Here is a 16,206-nt window from a genome sequence, read left to right as displayed (position 1 = left end):
CATCGTGCTGTATTCTTTGCCTGTTTGATCCCATTCAAGCCTCATGACAATCCTGCTAGGTAGATACAGTCTGTGGTCAGCACTTTAGAGTTTCAATGAAACCTGATGAACAATATTAAAAATAAGAGAATAAGGTTGTCTCCTGAGAGTTAAAGTTAAACATAATAATTAGGAAAGGAAATTTAAAAATTACCTGGAAGCAACAGACTGGCCCCTGGACCCAGTAGACTAGGTGTATTGATGCAGCTGAAAGGACAGAGAGGCCTAGTGGGCTAGGGCAGGACAGAGAAGGGGATGTCACAGAGGCCAGTGTGGGCCACATCCATCCAAGAGCCTCGGCCAACACACTTCCAGAGCTTCCAGTCCCTTTGGTTGCGAGAGCTTTTCAAATTTGTGTTAGCTGAGGAAGTGGACCACAGATGGGGGAGGGGTCAGAAGTGACCAAGAACATCCATTCTGGGGTGGTCGTCTTGGGACATATTGGGCTATGCCATTCAGTGCTGGGTTCCTCCATTTCCCCTAGTTCTGAAGCCTGGGGACACATCCAAACCTCACCTGCTTTCAAGGAAAGTCTACTGATAGGAAGAAAATGATGATACTCACAGGCACAAGCATTCTGGTCCCGGTGAGAGCATCCTTACTCAGTGTGAAAGAGTCCATGATCATTCTGATCTATCTGTACACACAGTCAATTCTCATTATTCATGGTAGTCATGTTCCGCAAACTTGCCCCAAGCAATGAATTATGGAATATTGAATCATTGCTCCCAAGGAAAATATAGGGTTAGGTTCCTGTGAGCCTCTGGCTATCACATTTTCATTAACAAATCACTACACAAACTTATTTTATGTGTGCTTCTGTTTAAAGACGCCACATGTAATAGATCTCATTGAATTATAAACATTGAACTCCAGACGAAGGCACTATAACTCATGCCTGAATGAAACTTGTCTCACACAGCTTATTTTCTCCATGAGACACATCGCAGCCTTCTTGCACTTAGGAACACTAAACAGCATTTCAGCATTATGCCTGGGGGCTATTTTACACAGTGAAACCATCCATGAAAAGCATAAAAATGAAAGAAAGGTGGTACTATGTAGACCGTGAAAAAGACACTGGCTTAGAGTTGGAGGCCTGAAATAAGAAGGCAGAGCACCACCGTGTTTGATTCCAGTTGGGAATGTGCATATAGGGAGATGCTTTGTTTTGGGTTTTTTTGTTTTGTTGTTTTGTTTTGCCTGTCTACACATGTCCACGAATGACTCAGAAAACACGGCAAGTATTAATTAGGGAGTAACAAATAAATCTTAGCAACTAGGTGAATTCACAAATATAGAATCTGTGAATAATGAAGATCAACTGTATACCTCAGGCAGATGAACTTGATGAACTGAAGCCTAACATTGAAAAATGCACCTTCTCGTGCTGACAAAGTAAGCTACTGGACCTGCAGAGCCAAGGCCCAGGCCCCACATGTGCCCATATTAAGAATCAATCAGTTCATCCCCAGGCAGCACATCATTCCCTCACCAGGCGCTATGCCTTTTTGTCTCTTTGCACTTCTACACCAATGATTCTAAAACTTTAGCATGCATCCAGAAGGCTTAGTACAATACACGCCAGTGAGCCTACCCCCAGCATAGCTAACTCAGCAGGTCTTGGGTAGGGGTTCAGATTTTGCATTTCTAACAATTTGCCAGGTGATGCTCATGATGCTGGGCCAGGGATCTCAGTTGGAGAACCTCTCCTCTATACGATTATCCGTATTTTAAAATCCACAGCTCAGAAGTGTTGAGTAACTTGCCCAAAGTTTCATGCACAGCTAGAAACTTGCTTTCAAAATAAGATGTGGCTGAACTCATGATCAGCCCTTTGTGTTCTACTGTAATATCTTTGGTGCAGATTTCATCGTAACATTGTACTTTAAGCAGTGGTTTTATTTCTAGACTGGCCTATTCAATCACAGTAGAGTTGGACTCTCAAATCAAGAATGCTGCTACAATTGTTGGGCCCTTGGCAGGCAGACCTGGGAGTACAGGAGGGAGCAGAGGAAAAAGAAGACAGATTCCTCTCTTGTCTTGCTACAGGGTGATTCACACTTGATGACAGCCTGAGATATCAGAATACAAAGGAATTGTCGTTGTATTAACTTAGTGGTGAATTTTGGTTGGGAGCCCATAGAAGGTAGTGATTACACACACACACACACTGGAGTCTGATCACCTGATTATCTGTTATCTGAGTTTGAGCCAGTGCAAGACACACAATAAGCTCTAAATAAGTGTCAGCTAATATGGTCAACATAGAAAGGGTTGGGGATGATGTCAACAACCTTAACAGTGAGATTCATAGCTGAGTTGCAGAGTCAGGCCCTTTAGAAAAACTAATCTTCATTTAGGAGAATGTTGCTAAGCTATTAGATCCATTAATTGTGTGTGGCGTCATATTTCATCAACAGTATTTTTGCATCTTACTTTTGCAGTAGTATTCCATACTTCTGTTTACCTACATTTGGATTCAAGCATATTTTGCCATTGACAAATGATGCTGAAAGATTCAATGAAATTGTGAAGAATCAGAAAATTTCTGCTAATATTGACACACCCGAAGGTGGATTTGATGCAATTATGCAAGCTGCTGTGTGTAAGGTATGCTGAAGGGAGTGCTGTTTCACTCTGTTAACATAAAATTCATCTCTTATTAATAATTCTACTTCAAAAAGATAAGCTAATTTCCTTTCCTTTGATCTCTAAATTTCTATATTTCATATTTTTCTTAAAATACACAATTTTTACCAAATGTTTAATTAAACCATGTTGAAATGGGGACTGTCCTTTCTGCCTACTATTTGAATAATCTAAGAAAATTGTGTTGGGAAAATTTAGTTGAAACAATAGCTATGCATGATTAATTTTCAAAGATCAAGATCAGATTAGTTTTTGGATTAATCATGATTAAAAAATCAAGGGTAGAACATTTATTTTAAAAAGTTAAAATGCTCTAAGTCAGTATATGTTCATACATACGACTACATAGCTATTGTTTTGAACCAACAATAAGCTTCGGAAGTTTGCTGTCTCTACAACATCACAGGAACACTGCTCCTCCTTGACTATCTGACAAGTATCCACAAGAATTATTCCCCTGTCTTTAGGCAACAGCCCTTCATGAAAAATATCAGGAAATAAACAGGGCTGAAGCTCCTAGAAGGTGGGAGGGCCAAGGAATTAGAGGAGGAAGGAAAGGGATAAGGTGGGATGGAAGAGCCAGGATGCGTTTTTACCCAATTAGTTCCTGGACTAATATTAATTAAAGGGGAGGGCTTTACTAAACACCAACAACAGACAATTTTAATTAACAGGACCTTCGGGCCATACTTTCATAAGCAATTCTTATCCTTGTATTAGGTTCAAAATTTTTGGATGACATCATTGGAAAGAGAAATATGTGCTTAAATGTTGGGTGACATTTTAATGAAACAGGCTTACTCTGAGCCCCTTTAACATTGCATGTTGATGAGTTTGGCTTCAATTTGGATTTGGGACCATCTATGACCTCCTCTGCTCAATTTTTTTGGAGAATTGAAAGCTGGATAGTAAAAATAATTGAACTATGTAAAAGTCAAGATTAACTGCATACCGATTGTAGTGGAGCTATATTTTTCTGAAGCATAAATCATATGAAAATGTTATCCAGGAAAAAGCAAATGTCACAGAATTTCATGTTTTATTAAAAACATTAATATTATCAATTCACAATAGATAAAAAGGCTAAAATAGACTAGCAATATTATTTTTATAACCTAAATGTGTCCAAGCATAATTGACCCACACTCAATAAATGCCTGCCTCCCTCCAATATCACACAAATGTTTCTTTCTCACTGTAGGAAAAAATTGGCTGGCGGAATGACTCCCTCCACCTCCTGGTCTTTGTGAGTGATGCTGATTCTCATTTTGGAATGGACAGCAAACTAGCAGGCATCGTCATTCCTAATGACGGGCTCTGTCACTTGGACAGCAAGAATGAATACTCCATGTCAACTGTCTTGGTGTGTAACCTGCACTCTGTACTGTTTTCAGGGCTATAAGTAGGAGAATGAAGCAACAACTAGTGTAATACATGTGAAATAACATACGCTTGGTGAAAGCAGTGCACATTTTCTAATGTGGGATTAACAAGTTGCCCCAGCTCGATTCTCACCATCCTCAGAGGTTCCCACCGGAGCACAGGTGGATGGTGGGACATGTGGGAAGTTAGATCTGCTATGAATCCCATGATCCCAGAACCTCCCCAACTTCTCAAAAAGCCTGGTGCTGGTAAAGCAATACAGGCAGCTCATTCTGTTCTCAGCCACAGCCTCAGAAAGGAGGGACCCAGACCAGAACAGTAGCCACATAGGATTTGCAGTGAATGATGGTCCTTGAATCAGGCCATGCTTTCATGTTCCATGGGTAACAACTAGTCAGGTATGGCTTGGTTGGTGCTTGTTAACCTTTGGCTTATTTTTTGTCATTTATAAAATGCTAGTGACATTCAAAGAAAACAGCGAACTCTTGTAAAACCAGGAAAAAATTTCAGAGCTCTTTGGACATGCATGATCTCCTCAATAGACCCCTATGTATCCAGCTGCTTTTCCTGAACAGACCATGAGGCTGCTATGCTTGTGCACATGTTATTCCCTCTGCCTGGAATATCCTTACCTCCTAGCCTGCTGAGAAACTCTTCATTATCCTTGAAAAGCCAGTTCAGTCATTACTGCCCCCAGAGAGCCTTCTTTGACCTCTGCCAGGCTCTGAAGCAATTGTCTTTCCCTTCAGTTGCATATGCAGATGTGTTCTTGTGCATCTCTATGTAGAAATATGTTTTCTTACATCTGTCTGTCTTTCTTGCACAATCCTCAGGTCCAGGCCTGGTTTATTATCTCTGTTTCCTGATAGCACAGTGCCTATAACACAGTGGGTGCCAACTAATGTATGAAATAGAGGCTGGGCACGTTGGCTCACGCCTGTAATCCCAGCATTTTGGGAGGCCGAGGCGGTGGATCACGAGGTCAGGAGATGGAGACCATCCTGGCTAACACAGTGAAACCCTGTCTCTACTAAAAAATACAAAAATTTAGCCGGGCGTGGTGGTGGGCGCCTGTAGTCCCAACTACTCGGGAGGCTGAGGCAGGAGAATGGTGTGAACCCAGGAGGCGCAGCTTGCAGTGAGCCAAGATCGCACCACTGCACTCTAGCCTGGGCGACAGAGCGAGACTCCGTCTCCAAAAAAAAAAAAAAAAAAAAAATAGATTTGATTTCTGAAGCAGCAGTCTGAGATTGTCATATTTTCCCCATTTAACACTTGGGGAAATATGGTACAGAGAATTTAAGTGACTTCTTAGAACAATGCTGTGGAGGTGTAGGTGGGGGAGAGAGAAAGAGGGTGGGGGTGCAGGGGGAGAGAAAGAGGGAGACGGGAACCTAGAATTCTAATGTCAATTGGAAAACTATTCTCTAAAAACTCTTAACAGTTCATTACTCACTACTATTCCTTGACCTAAATTTCTAAATTTCGACATGAATGTTTTCCCCAAACATTTGATCAGTAGTATTCCCCAAATGTGTATATTCTTTAATCACATACTCTGCCTTTTCATATTACAATATCAGTGAGGATAGCCGCATGTTGTCTTTTAGTCAGTGAGGGGCAAGAAACTGGAAAATTTATCCCCTTTTCATTACCCTTTTCTTGCAACTTTTCAAAAGCACCACAAAAAGCTCCATTTTGAACGAGGCAAGTTCATAAAAGCTAACACTACTTATTGCCTAATATGAACTTCTCAGCTAATAAATGTTCAAGTTGTTCTTTCTGAATAAGTTGCAACAAATCCACAGAAGTCAGAGACCGTATCTATGCCTGCCTGCAACATAGCCCCCGGGTCCTCTGAGCACTTCCTGTGTACTCAAAACTCGGGCCAGATTCCTCAGGCCAAAAAATAATACAAGGTGGTTCCTGGCCTTGAACTTACAGTATGGTTGTGGGAATTAAACCAACAGATCTGATTCAAATAGAAAACCAGCTTCGCTCACCTTCGAAGGACTATGTGGTGTGATCCTGGCTACACACGCACAGCAGCTAAGGAGTGTGGGAACACGTGGAGATAAGGAGGGACTGGCACTGGAGGGATTTAGGCATCAGTGTAAAGGATTTTTACGCAGTTGAAAAGCAGAGGAAATGGATAATATTTGGTATCTCTATTAATAAAAATCCAAATGTGATGGAAATCACATATGACATAGCCATTTGCAGTTGGGTAATTTATTGCAGTGTTTTAGGCAAAACTACACTTTTCTCTCAACTTGAACCTTGTGCCTAAAAAAGGCTTTAGATGAAAATACTCCAGTAGTACTGAGAATATGTTAATATTCCATATGAGTGTACAGGAGGGCTTATTTATCAGTGTTCCTCCCTTTGGCTGACTTCTCCCTTTGACTCCCTTAACATAATTAACATATGTTACTTATGTCATAATTAACATATGTTACTTATGTCATAATTAACATATGTTACTTATGTCATAATTAACATATTCTTAATTGTTAGCAGGCTAGTACCTCACTTGAGTTTCCTCTGTACATTATTCACATTTAGATTCATATAATGGGCAAATGCCACATAATATTTTCCAAACTTGAAAAGTAAAGTCCATATTCCAATTTAAAAATTAAGCTTCTTTTATTTTTTATAAAGTACACGTATCACTTGGGAACAAATATGCCAATGGAACAGAAGTACAATGTAGTTTTCAATTGTCCTGTAAAAATATTGCAGGATTCCATGCAACCAACTTGTGATATTAAAATGGCAGTAAAACCAAACCCAAGGATTAGTACGGGAATGCCATAGTATGTCATACCTCAGCAACCTTCATTCCACCTCATCCAATTCCAATAGGAGTTTCAGAGCTACAAGAGTCACTTCAGTCATGTATATCATAGTCCAACAGCCCCTCCCTCGACTGAAGAATTCCTAGCCTGCTGGTAAGTGTCACTTAGAAGGAGAAGAAATGTTTGTCCACCCTTGAAAATAGGACACACTGTTAGTCTTTAAATAAATTTCAAATGGTCTTCTTAGAAGTGGCAGAGCATGATACACCACATCAACAGGAACTGACTCTTAGGACTTGACTGGATTTATAAGATTTAGAAAAAGATTATTAAACCAACTAAGTGAATAATGCTAATTGTGTATTTGTTTACTTAGAGTGATAGAGCTATAATGCCTGTGAGCATTGAAATGCCAAACTCAGAAAGATCTCTTTGAAATAAATATTCCTTTCTTTATTTACATTATTTTATTGAGATGATGCAAAATTATATATGTTAATTTTAGGAATATCCAACAATTGGACAACTCATTGATAAACTGGTACAAAACAACGTGTTATTGATCTTCGCTGTAACTCAAGAACAAGTTCATTTATATGAGGTAAGCAAAAATAACTTGGGAAATTCCTTCAAGGAGATTATGTGACATGAAACTTTAACATTAACTCTGTGAGTTTAACACATGGGAAGGCCATTAGATAATCATTAACACATACCAAATGTACTGGGCGCTTGGCTAAGTGGACTCATTTACTGCTTGCAATTTAAATTGTAAACACCTAGGTGCAGTAGGGCATGGGGAGCTAATAAGGTGGGATGAGAAAGACTGAGTTAAGGAAATGAAACAGATATGCTGGAGGAGAGTATCAACAAATATAGGACCGCCTACCTAAAAGAAAATTTATTATCTGTCCCCTTGAATTATTTCATCTAATGAGGGAGTTAACAGAGAACAGAGAAAATCTTAAGAGTGGGAGCAGAATTGACTTCATCTTCTTTGGCATTTGCAAATTAGATACTTAGAAAAGACACACACAGAGACACAAGCTATTGAGAATTGGAAAGTTAAAGGAAAAAACTTGTTATATGGGGCCAAAAAACAATTTATCCCTTAAACCAGCTGGATTTGCAGCTCAAGTGTTTGAATGGAAGCACCAACTGCAAAAAGGGAATGGTTTCATTAGATGAAGTGCTGTCCCCAAACCACTGTGCAAACTGCAAAAAAATACGATATATGCACATACAAAAGATTTCTGTGGTTTTTTTCCCAGCCTAGGAAAAATAATATGTCGAAATGCCCTGAATTGATTTACTCCTAATCTGCAGTTTTACAGAGAAGTAAGGAGTCTTTAGCAGGGGCCCTAAAAATAATGCAGAGAAATTAAATAGTCTGTGCCTTCTATGCAGAAGTGTCAAATGCTCCTAAATACAGAGTTTGATCTCTCATTCCTTTTGAAAGGACCTCTTAACTTGCTTGGTGACTTCACAGGGCTTCTGAAACTCTGAGATTATGTCACAGAAGGCTTTGATTAAATGCCAATCACTACTAAGGACGGTACAGCCCCATGAACTTGCATCAGGTTCTGTAGAAAGGATCCAGCAGGAGATGCTATCTTGCATTTTGAATGAGAGGAGGGTATTGTACTCCCAGGCCAGATTGCCTTCTGCTGCAAACCAAGGAAGTTCCTTGCAATCAAGCTCCATACTTGAAACCTGTGTTCTATGCAGAGACCATGTGGGTTCACCTGATATGGGCATTTTCTTCAGGCTTTTTAGTATGTGATATTTGTTTCCAGTGGTTTTAAGTAGTAGAGTTGCAGTTGAGACTTTTTTTTAAATACCCCCAAATACAATAGTGAGTCTATTCTGCCTTTGATCCTTAAGGCTAGTGTGAGAGGACCCTGGGGGTCACAACACCTTCTCCACAGCAAGGCTCCAGTTTAGAAGTGGGAGGAGGAGTTGCACAGAACTTTTCTTCAAAGGGGAGTCTGGGGAATGCGATTGATGATCGTGAACATAGACTACCATAACTCACTTTGGTAACAGTCTTTAAGACTCACAACTCATTTATACGTCTCCCCGAAACCGCTATTAAAAAGACAGAGGCAGATGAAAAATAACTACATGGCAAAACAGAGTCTGTCGGATTTAAGCTAGTTGCATCCATGATTCCCCCGTTGCAAGGGAAATGATCATTTCCGAGGAAAATGCCAGATTAGAGTCTGCCTCTAATGTAACAGCAGGACATCGATTTTGCCTGTCTTCTAATCTTATTATGAGGCGAATTTATGTTCTGTCATGATCTGTGGTCTTTACCATCCAGCCTTCACTAAATTCAAAGGGACATTTTCAGGGGGTCATATGACAGTCCAGGTCAGCCACCCACTCTATGACTCTAACCGTTTCATTGTTTTATTTTTATTTTGATGGGCTCATCATTCCATCTGCATTAGTGGGGGAAGGCAGCAGCCTGGCCTAAAGATAATAACAGCAACAATGCACATCCTTGAAGCCTTCACACAGCATGAAAATGCTGATCTTCCATTTTATTGATTATGAAAACTGAAAACGGTCCACTAATGGCTTGTGTTGCCTTTCAATTCACATCTTTTAGAAGGAGCCCTGTATGTGCAGGAGTCCTGTGCAATTTGATGTTTGGATAACTGCGATATAAGGAATGTAGCTACCGAAGAATCACTGAAAAATAAAACAAGTGATAGATAAATAAAGCAATTAAGTGGTTAGATTTCATGAAAATTCCAGAAGGAAAATTATTTGCCCGAGTTACACGTTAAGCATAGTTACTTGCCTGCACAGGCCACACAGGTTTAGGTTCAACGAAGGCCCTGTCTGCAGCAAATAAAATTTATGTTGCCCACTCATGGAATGCAGGAAAGATGACTGTTTTTTTTAGTAATTGTGGTAGAATGCTTTGGACCGCCCAGGTGTGTAGTGTGCCTGTACATTGTTGTAACAGAGATGAACAGTGAAAAGGATAAAGTAAGCAGTTTTGCTTCAGTTCAGTATGGCTGTAGTGTGCACCCCAGACTCCAGCCAACAGAATATTTTTGAACAAACTTATTATTATGAATAGTTTCCTGTTTGTCCAATTATAGGGTTCGAAAGATAATGATGATAATAGACTGAGCAGTGGGTAGTATATTACATTCTAGTGCTAACTACCATTTTGAATCAGGATTCAATTACCCAAGTTAAAAAAAAGTTTTTATATTTCCTCTGTAGTTTTAAAATGTTTACTGTTAATTTACATTAACATAGTATCAGGCCACTAAACCTCAACTGTCTTATCTGAATAGCTTCTCTTTCCTAGTAAGCTATTGAGATAAAAAGCAATTAAATCAACATTCTTTATGACATTGTCGAATCATATTATTAATCACTGTGGGCTATTTCCAAGGCTTTAAAATATCCTATAGCTATTCAGAATATCTACATCTGGCTTGAAAAGATGACTTTAGTGAAGTTAATAGCAATAATTATTATATGACCTGGTATTTGTGATGTAATGCTGAAACACAGCAATTGGAAAGTAAACAAGAAGTATACTGGTACTTCCAGTTTACTCACTAACTTCTATGACCACTGATTAATATCTCTTGGCTGTTAGCACAAAGCAATGTTTCTAAAACATGAGAGAAGGGGAGTACAAGCAGGCTTTTATGCAGCCAAAGGGACCTTTCCTCTGGAGACAAAAAACCCTCAATCATTAACTCTTTGAGGAGAATAACAGGTCTTTCTCATCTGTTTAGGCCAATTCTCGAAGCACAGTAGATTCTCAGTAGATATTTGTCAAATGATTTAAAAATTGCAATAACTGCACTTCATCTTTTCTAAAATTGGGTCAAAAGAAAGACTTGGAGTTTTGCGTGACAAGCGCTTGTTAAGACTGAGGAAGCCCACAGACACAGAGCAAGTGGGGGCACCTGACCATTGCCAGAAACTTCTGCAGCCCTGGCTGTCCCTTCTTCCATCCCTCCCACATTGGATGCAGATGAACACTCTGCCATCAGTCTCAGGACCAACATGTTGGAGAAGCTCCACAGCCTTCTAGCAGGCCATAAAAGGAACACCCTGAGCAAGTACCCACCTGATGGCCATTAGATCTATAAACAAACATAAACAGCAGCCGCATATGCTATAAGCCTGAAGTCCTTGTGTGGCTTGTGGAAATTATCCACCATACGTAAGTTTCCATTTTTCAGGAATCAATAACCCAGCTGTTATTTTACCTCTTCTTTCTTCTACTTGGTTCTTTTGAGCTTTTCATTGCAGCGAGGGAGGAAAAGAGGCAGAGAAAATAGAGAGAGAAAATAAAAATTGGACCCCTTTGCTATTTGTTAGCCTGTTCTATTATTGTTTTGTTTTATAATGTTCCTGCTGGAAAAGATCAAAACAATTTTGCTCCAGTGGAAATCTCTTTATCTCTCGGGCCTCAGTTTTTAGGCAATAAAAAAGACTGGGCGGGAAGATTTCAGCCTCAACAGTCAATGACCTTGATTCTGGAGGAGGGAAATTACCATGAATTCCAATGACCTCCACACAAATAACAAAGTTTAGTAAGCTGTAATGTAGCTAATTTTAGGGCATAGTCTAGATATTCTTTATCCTATCAATCTCATTCTGTAGTGGAGTATTCCAAACTTGTGATTTTAGTAAAAATAAAATCATCTAGGAGTAAAACGACAACTTCTGGATTATGAGACATCTCCATGGAGGTAATAAATTGCTCTTTATTTAAGTGTAATGGAAAGTATTTTCATTTCTCCTTAATTGATAGTATCTGGGAACAAAGACTGAGGAGGGCCAGCTGCCTACACTTTCCTCATTAATGAAAACATCCCTTAGAGAGGGAGGATTTGGAAATAAACCTTATGTCCTCAGATTATCAGTCAGAGTTGTTGGGAGTATTTTCCAATCCTAACCATGAAAAATCATCAGTTACCCCTTAGATCACACATAGTACTTTTCTTCTAAAGAACTCAAAGCCTCATAATTGAGAAAGTAAACACAAGAAAGAAAAAGGTACAGGTTTAAAGCAGGACCTTAATGAGATGCCTGATTAGGCCAATACTTGTAGAAATATAAAATGGGATCTTTTTCTTGAGAGAGAGTCTCACTCTGTCACCCAGGCTGGAGTGCAGTGGCATGATCTCAGCTCACTGCACCCTCCGCCTCCCAGGTTCAAGTGATTCTTGTGCCTCAGCCTCCCGAGTAGCTAGGATTACAGATGTGCGCCACCATGCCCAGCTAATTTTTGTATTTTTAGTAGAGACGGGGTTTCGCCATGTTAGTTAGCCAAACTGATCTCAAACTCCTGGCCTCATGTGAACTGCCTACCTTGGCCTCCCAAAGTGCTGGGATTACAGGTGTGAGCCACTGTGCCCAGCCTAAAATGGGATTTCAATAATGCGAGATCTAAATGCTTTGAGATTTACAGATTTACAACACACAGGATATCTAGCATATCATTGAAACTAAGACGCTATAGACTGCATAGTCATTCATTCCTTCATTTCTCAAACATATCGTGAGTACCTCCTGTGAACTAGGCCAAAGTTTGTGACTATAGAGGAGAATAAGACGTAGTGCCTGCCTTAAGAAGTCTCAGAGAGCATCAGCAGACTTGTAAACTAATATTTTACCTATAAAAACAGAATGAGGGCATTTTAGAGTTGTGTTCTGGAAAGAGACTCCAGCTGAGGGGTCAGAGTTTTCATGTCTGTCAATGTTTTTACTCTTTTCTATTCCCTATCTTTCTTATAAGGAGCAGCAAATTAATCGGCAATCATAAAACTGCTTTTGATGCTAACAATATCATGGTGTTGGACCAAGCCCTTCACTTTATAGGGGTGAGGGCTGGCGATGATATGCAACTATGACTATGATAATAATAGTGTAATAGGGAACGTTTGTCAAGAGCTTATTAGGTGGCACCCTGGAGGTTCAGGATTTTGCACTCATTTTATAATTTAAACTCCTTCTTATGCAAATTGCATGTAAGAGCCAAGATTTGAACCCAGATAATCTGAATCTACAGTCTCAGTCACTGAGATAACTCACAATTGAATCACTGAGATAACTCACAATTGAACCTGCTGTAGTGAAAAAGCAGACCACTAGACCACCAGACACAGATTTTAAAATAATCACCTTTTTTTTTTTTTTTTTTTTGAGACAGTCTCCCTCTGTTGCCCAGGCTAAAGTGCAGTGGCACAATCTCAGCTCACTGCAACCTCCGCCTCCTGGATTCAAGAGATTCTCCAGCCTCAGCCTCCTGAGTAGCTGGGATTACAGGCCTGTGCCACCACACCCAGCTAATTTGCATGTTTTTAGTAGAGACGGGGTTTCACCATGTTGGCCAGACTGGTCTTGAACTCCTGATCTCAAATGATCCACCCAACTCGACCTCCCAAAATGCTGGAATTACAGGTGTGAGGCACTGCTCCTGGTCAAGCAACCAGCTTTAAAAAGCACAGAATTCAAGGGTAGAGCAGAGCTGCCTGACAGCTAAACCAATAGATGAATTCCCTGTAAATTGCACAGTGCTTTAAGATCAGGAAATACTTCATCTAGGGTTCTTCCCTATGGCTGTTAATTTGGATGAACAGAGCAATTTAAAGATGCATAGACTTGAAAAAAGACAGACACTTGGATTCTGCCCCATGGGTTGTTTAAGCTCTGGGTGGTAAGAACAGGCCACACAGCTAGGGAACACTATGCATTGGGTCAGCACATCTAAAACAGCTACTATCTATGGTAATCACAATCTATGGTTCCAATCAAAGTGAGAAATTGGGAGCACATGGTCTGACCAAGACTATAGGTTTATGATGAGCATATAGTTCAAGCATATGGAAAAATAGCATAATATAATAAACACCCGGCCGGGTGCAGTGGCTCACGCCTGTAATCCCAGCACTTTGGGGGCCGAGGTGGGTGGATCACCTGAGGTCAGGAGTTCAAGAGCAGCCTGGCCAACATGGCGAAACCCTGTCTCTACTAAAAATACAAAAAATTAGCAGGTTGTGGTGGCACACACATGTAATCCCAGCTACTCGGGAGGCTGAGGCAGGAGAATCGCTTGAACCTGGGAGGCGGGGGTTGCAGTGAGCCGAGATCGCACCATTGCACTCTAGCCTGGGTGACAAGAGTGAAACTCCATCTCAAAAAATAATAATAATAAATAAACACCCACATACTTATTGCCAGTTTTCTCACATTTTAACATTTTGCTACCATATTTGCTTTGGATTTTTTAAACAAATGAAACATCCCAGATCTAGTTGCATGCTGTGTAACTGCCCAACTCTGGTCTAGTTCCCCTCTCCTTCTACAGAGGTAACCAGTATCCTGAACTTAGTGTTTGTCATTCTCACATTTGTTTTTTGTGCTATTAAAAATATGTGTGTGTGTATATATATACATATATATATATACACATATATGTACATCCATAACTAATTATGTAGTTTTGGCTTATAAGCTTAATTTCATGCTGTACATATTATTTTTACCATTTGCTTTTTGACTCAATGTTATATATTTGGGGTTTTTTATTATATTTTCTTATTATGGTAAGATACGTATAACATAAACTTTACATTTTAGCCATTTTTAAGTGTTAGTTCTGTGGCATTAAGCACTTGAAGCACTCTGCCATTTATAGAGAATTTATCTATTGGTTCATCTGCCAGGTATTAAAACATGTTAAGCTCAATGCTCTGCTTTTGAGGCTTGTCCATGGAGATACATATAGCTATAGTTTACTCCACCCCACTGCTATGCACACTCCATTCACAGTATTATTGGCAATGTGTCCATTCTGCAAGTGAGGGCATCAGATCACTTCCAGTTGTGCAGCATTACAAGTGTTGCAGCCATGGACATCTTTGCACACATATGCTCTATTAAGAAGTGAAATCCCTGGGTCACAGGGGAATGGCATCTGTAATTTTACTGAGTTTGTCCAAGTTGCTTTCCAAAGTAGTTGTATCAGTTGCTCTCCCACCAGTAATGTAGTGTGGAAGTATGGCCAAAACAAAATGAAACTTTAAATTACTTTTTCTGATTATAAAACTAATATATACTATTTGCAAAAAGAAAAGTGAGGAGGAATACAGAAAACCCAAAGAAGAAAACAAAGATCACTCATAAACTCACCACTCAGACATAGCTAACATTGTTGACATTTTAGAATAAGTTTTTCTGGCCGGGCATGGTGGTTCATGCCTGTGATCCCAGCACTTTGGAAGGCAGAGGTGGGTGGATCACTTGAGGTCAGGAGTTCGAGAACAGCCTGGCCAACATGGTGAAATCCCGTCTCTACTAAAAATACAAAAATCAGCCAAGTGTGGTGGCATGTGCCTGTAGTCCCAGCTACTTGGGAGGCTGAGGCAGGAGAATCTCTTGAACCTGGGAGGCGGAGGTTACAGTGAGTCAACGTCATGCCTTAATCGTACAATTAAGTATGTTCAAACTTTTTGAATGTTTATACATGTATAGTCTTATAATGCATTCAAATTAAATTGCATGTATTTATACATCAAAATTTTTATTGATGAGAGTAACTATATGAAATCAAGATCATCCTACAAAATTCTGAGCCTATAGTTGCCATACTTATAGGTGTCTACTTTAAAATAAAAGCAAACTTGTCCTTTCCCACCAGCAGCCCAAAACCTGCGCAAGTACTGCATTTTTACCTCCTGGGTTACTTTTACATATTCACATAATACTTAGTTACTTTTTTATATTAATAGGACCAACAAATTATTTCCAATATTCATTTTCTTATGCCTGAAATTGCCCCTTTGGTGAAGACTTTGACATCTGTGAACAAAACTCCTCTCTGAGCTGCTAACTGCTCAAAGCTGTGTAATTACCCTTCTCCGCTTTCTCTGGGTCTCACAGCACAAGGGCACTCCTGCATAATTCAGTTACCCATGTATCCCCTAAAGCCTTTCCTATGGTTGCAGTTGGCCACTCTGTGTGGTGTCTGTGAGGCTGGCCCGGACTGTAAGTTTGAAGGGAGCTCACCCAGCTTGTATCACTATGCAGGAGTCTAACAGCAACCAAGCATTTTCCACGTGTCATAGCCTTTGAAATAATCACATATGGCATCAAGGCACAAAAGGACAAGTGAAACTGACAACCCCTGGGACATAAGAAGAGTTTAAGAGTATTTTCTATTTTCATTTTATGTCTGATTATCCAGAAAAGCCCCAAATATCCTACCAAGGGACTAGTATTAATGATAACATAGTTTAACATTTTGTTGTCTTGGCAGTATTGAATCTTCAGAAAATAAACA

The 16,206-nt window shown here is 39.8% G+C and overlaps 1 protein-coding gene across 15 annotated transcripts in view; it reads left to right on the top strand.

The window, feature by feature from the left end:
• ITGB6 (integrin subunit beta 6) overlaps positions 1 to 16,206 on the top strand; it is a 174,289-nt gene that overhangs the window by 94,745 nt on the left and 63,338 nt on the right. For all 15 annotated transcript variants that reach the window (XM_024354918.2, XM_024354914.2, XM_024354917.2 and 12 more), the window contains 3 exons: positions 2,487 to 2,652; positions 3,893 to 4,054; positions 7,381 to 7,476. In XM_024354918.2, coding sequence (XP_024210686.1) covers positions 2,487 to 2,652; positions 3,893 to 4,054; positions 7,381 to 7,476 — 424 coding nt within the window. The remainder of the gene's footprint in view (positions 1 to 2,486; positions 2,653 to 3,892; positions 4,055 to 7,380; positions 7,477 to 16,206) is intronic.

This window comes from Pan troglodytes, chromosome 13, assembly GCF_028858775.2.
Source record: "Pan troglodytes isolate AG18354 chromosome 13, NHGRI_mPanTro3-v2.0_pri, whole genome shotgun sequence".
NCBI classification, from domain to species: Eukaryota; Metazoa; Chordata; class Mammalia; order Primates; family Hominidae; genus Pan; species Pan troglodytes.
This window is presented reverse-complemented; position numbering and strand designations above follow the sequence as displayed.